General features: G+C 55.6%; 1 protein-coding gene across 1 annotated transcript in view; it reads right to left on the reverse strand.

The window, feature by feature from the left end:
• Window positions 1–256: 256 nt before the first annotated feature.
• The window catches only part of prdm1a (PR domain containing 1a, with ZNF domain), a 13191-nt gene continuing 9116 nt past the window's right edge, over window positions 257–4331 (reverse strand). Inside the window, exons 5-7 of the mRNA XM_034553209.1 lie at window positions 2645–3702; window positions 2406–2534; window positions 257–2291 (exon numbers count right to left, since the gene is read on the reverse strand). Coding sequence (XP_034409100.1) covers window positions 1713–2291; window positions 2406–2534; window positions 2645–3702 — 1766 coding nt within the window. The 3' untranslated portion in view covers window positions 257–1712. The remainder of the gene's footprint in view (window positions 2292–2405; window positions 2535–2644; window positions 3703–4331) is intronic.

Here is a 4331-nt window from a genome sequence, read left to right on the forward strand (position 1 = left end):
GAGCGAGAAAGACGCCGAAGCGGAGCGCCGCCGTCGTGGTCGTGAAACGGCTCCGGTGACATCAAGGAGGAGCTTAATGCCGGCGTGACCGGGTTCAGTGGTATGGTACACAGTGTAAATGGTGCAAGCATCAGTACTGAAGGTATAAAGTGGGAGGGGACGGGGGGGGCAGTGCATAAAAAAGAAGGCCGAGGTGCTTTGGTGTATGCCAGTTCAACAAGATGGCGGACGGATGGGGGGGGGGGGGGGGGGGGGGGGTTGAAGAAGGGGGCCGTTGCTTCTCAACCGGAAATATTAACAAACGACAACAACAACAAAACAATCGACAGAAAGGGCAAACATAAACACGCACGTCTTCCCTTCTTCGGCGCTCTCTCTCGATTCCTCAAATCCAAATCCGCCTTTTTTCTTTCTTTCCTTTTTGTGTGAAGATTAAAGCCACGTGAACTTTGGTTACTAGCGTCGAGCGTGAACCCCTAAATGAAGAAGAAAAAAAAGGGTGTTCACCTCCCCGTCGGGCGTTTGACAGTGTCGTAGAAAAATAAAGACAAAAAAGGAGTGACGAGGAGGAGGGGGGGGGGCGGCCTCCAGAGTCCAGTATGTGCTACATGTCTGAGCCGGCTCCTCTTGGACCACATGAAGAGCTGCACTCCAGTTCAGTTCAGTTTTGGTTTCTTCTTCTTTTTCTTCTTCTTCTTTTTCTTCAAGTAGGAAAACGCAAATAAATAGAAAGCTCCCACCTTTAGCTGTCCCTTTAAAACACACACACACACACACACACACACACACACACACTCATCTCGTCACATGCACACTGAGGTAACCGTTGTGAAAAATATACACACACACAAAAAAAAAAGCCCTTTTTTGTTTCAAATTAAATTAAGTTCAGGCATCAGGAAAAAAGGACACAGACGTACTTTTTTGGGGGAAAGCCGTCGAATAAAATTCTTCTCGCTAAATTAATGAATTTATGTGCCGCTCTGGCAAGTTTTTCAACCCTTTTTTTTTCATTTTTCATTTTTTTTTTAAACCTGCTATATTGGTTTCTACATTTAAATAGAAACAACAACAACAAAAAACCCTGAAGAGTGGACGTCCCTGGTTCTATAGGTCAGAGGTCGCAGGACGGACGGATGCAGGCAGACAGGAGGTGACTATCTACAGAGAAAATGGCCACAGAGAAAAAAACAAAACAACTAAAAACAAACGTCAACAGAAAAATAGTCTCTTCCGTTGATTTCACCCCGTCAGTGTAACCAACCCTTCCACTTATTGCTTTTGAAGACAACAAATAAAAAGTGTAATAAATTAAGGAGGTTATAACAAAACTAATTGAACCAACAAAAAAAAAAACATTTGAAAAAATAGAGACCAAATAATACAGCAACAATAATGATAATAGCATTATATTAATTACATCAAAAAGGTAAATCCCGGGTAGATGATTGTCTCTAAGTATAATAAACCGCTAAGTAGTCGTGGGACGGTGTCTCTTGAGCCCTGAGTACGCGAGTCCCTGATAGGTTGAAAAAAAAAAAGAACCCCCCCCCCCCGGTGTGATTCAATGACGTCACTCCTGAACACCACCGGGTGGAGAATTATTTATGTACAGCCGTTGCTCCCGGCAACCAGGTCCGCCCGGCGAGTCGCGCAAGTCTCGACTCTTTTTGTCCCGTCGGGTTTTTTTTACATTTTTTTTAACCGGCCGCTCACGCGCGGTCCTCCGACTCCTGCTTCACGGTGACGTTGGCGGGCAGCGACAGGACGGAGCCGGCGCGCCGCATCTTGATGACCGACGTCTCGTTCGGGGACTCGTACGACGCGGCGTAGCCCGCGGACAGGAGCTCGGCGGAGCCCTTGTGGCGCGGGTGGAAGTGGGAGGCCTTGAGGTCCGGCTCCCTCCACAGCAGACCCAGGACCTGCTTCTCCAACACGGCCTCCACCTCCGCGCCGCCCTGCAGCTGCTCCAGCTGCTCGGCGTGCTCGCTGACGTCGAAGCGCTCGATCTCCTCGTTGGCGCGCTGCAGCTCCTCCGAGGCGGCCGGGTCGGACACCGCCGGGCAGTAGCCCTTCAGGTGGAGCCGCAGGCTGCACAGGTGGATGTAGTGGCGGTGGCAGTGGGCGCACTTGTGGGGGCGCTCGCGGGAGTGCAGGCGCTTGTGGAGCTTGAGGTGGACGAACTGGGTGAACTTGGCCGGGCAGAGCTTGCAGTGGTACGGCTTCTCCCCCGAGTGGAGGCGCAGGTGAGTCTTCAGGTTGCTGGTGCTGCTGAAGCGCTTGTGACAAACCTGGAAGTGACAGAAAGAGATCGTCAGCCGCTTGCGGGACGCCGCCGAATTAAACGTCGCCCGTCGACTCCGTCCGTTTGAGGTGAATCCGCCCACTTGGGCATTGCTCCTCACCTGGCATTCGTGGGGCTTCTCCCCGGTGTGGACCAGGAAGTGTTTCTGCAGGTGAGCCAGCTGGGTGAAGCCTTTGTTGCAGGTCTGACACTTGAAGGGTCTCTCTCCGCTGTGGACTCGCAGATGAACCTGAGGACAGAGGAGAAGATGTGCTCAGGCATACTCAGATGTCACAAACATCAAAGAGAAACCAACAAACTAAAAGTACTGGTGCTGGAAGCCCAAACGCGGATCCTCACCTTCAGGTTGGACAGCTGGCCGAAGGTCTTGCTGCACACGTTGCACTCGTACTTGATCTTGCCGTTCTGCTTCTTCAGCGGGTACGGCAGCGCCTTGTAGCCCGCCGAGCCCGGGCCGCGCTTCACCTTGCTCAGGTTGACGGCCTCCTCGTCGGAGCAAGGGTCGCTGCTGTTGCCCAGCAGGGCCGAGGTGGGCTTGGTGGGCATCCGCTCGTTGGGGGGTGCCGTGCCCGCCGGAGGGGAGCCGCCGCAGGGCGCGTGGGCAGGTCTGTGCGGGTGCCCCGAGTACGGGTGGTGAGGTGCCGCTTTGTCCTTCAGGGAGGTGGCCGCCTGGAAGGCGCTGGTGGGCCTGGGGAGGAGGAAATCTCTGTGGGCGGAGATGGAGGTGGGGTGGACGTGGTCGGGCATCAGGAAGCGCCTGCCGGCCGCGTCGGATGGCAGGAGGGGCACGTGAGGGGGCAGGAGGCCGCTGTACATCCGGGGAAAGATTCCTCCTATGGTGGGGACGCCGCCGGGGAGAGGGTAGTGATGGGGAAGGAGGTAGCGTGAATAAGGGGCGCCCGGGGGGTAGAAGGACGAGGAGAGGGGGGTGAATGGCGGGGAGTAACCGGGGTAAGAGCCCAGTCCGGCTGGGTAGAAAGAAGCCGGACCCGAGGGGCTCCCCTGGGGGCTGCTGTCCGGGCTGCTCCTCGCCGACGGGCTGGGTGTGGCTGAGGAGTGGCTGCCGGGGGAGCGGGTGGCGGGGTAGCCCAGCTGGCCGGGCTTGTGGCCGAGGAAGTCTTCGGGGACGTGAGGGTGGGGCCTGAGAGCCGGGTAGAGGGCGCGGGGGTACAGGGGGCGCTCGGGGCTGTCGGCGCAGCGCGGGCGGGTGGGGAGCGGCCGGCTGGGCTCCCTCTTCACGGAGGAGGTGGAGGAGGTGGTGCCGCGGAGGATGGAGAGGACGCTGTGTTCCCTCTTGGGCGGCGTGGGCGCCATCGCCGCGGGAGACGGGCTGCAGGCCTCCAGCCTGAGCTCCTCGCTGCTCACCTGCTGCTGCTTGACCTCCAGGAGAGACTGCTCTGCAGGGACAGGGAGAAGGAGAGGAGGAGGTCAGAGGGAGTTCACCAGAGCAAGGTAAGCTCCTCCTGCTTCTCTTAATAACTCCTCAAACAGTTCCCTTAAACCTTCTGAACGCCACCAGAAGATGTGTGTCACAGGGTTAAGGAGCGCCATAAGTAACTCAGTAGGCCAATTAAGGCGACAGGTTTGACGAACGAGGAGGTGGGGGGGGGGGGCAGGAAGTGAGGCGTGACAGTTGCCTTGAGGCGTTGTGTGTGTGTGTGTGTGTGTGTGTGTGTTCATATCTGAGTGTGTGCCTATAAAATCAAGATAAAATCAAAGATGGTGGCAGACAGACAGAGCTGATGGAAGGTTTCCTGCTGGAAATATCCTTGCTTGGCCTCGACACACACACACACACACACACACACACACACACACACACACACACACACACACCATGTGACAAGTTACACAGAGGCGCCTGCAGACAAAGTCCTCTGTCTGATTGACTCTTCCACTTCTGGTGCACACACACACACACACACACACACTTCTGATCAAGGTCCTACTCTCCTGATTTTCCTTCTTCATGCGCTATTGTTTCCGGGTCAGAGGTCAGATTAGAGAGCTTCCTCCTCAGTCACTC

The sequence above is a fragment of the Cyclopterus lumpus genome, chromosome 16 (genome assembly GCF_009769545.1).
Source record: "Cyclopterus lumpus isolate fCycLum1 chromosome 16, fCycLum1.pri, whole genome shotgun sequence".
Classification (NCBI taxonomy): Eukaryota; Metazoa; Chordata; class Actinopteri; order Perciformes; family Cyclopteridae; genus Cyclopterus; species Cyclopterus lumpus.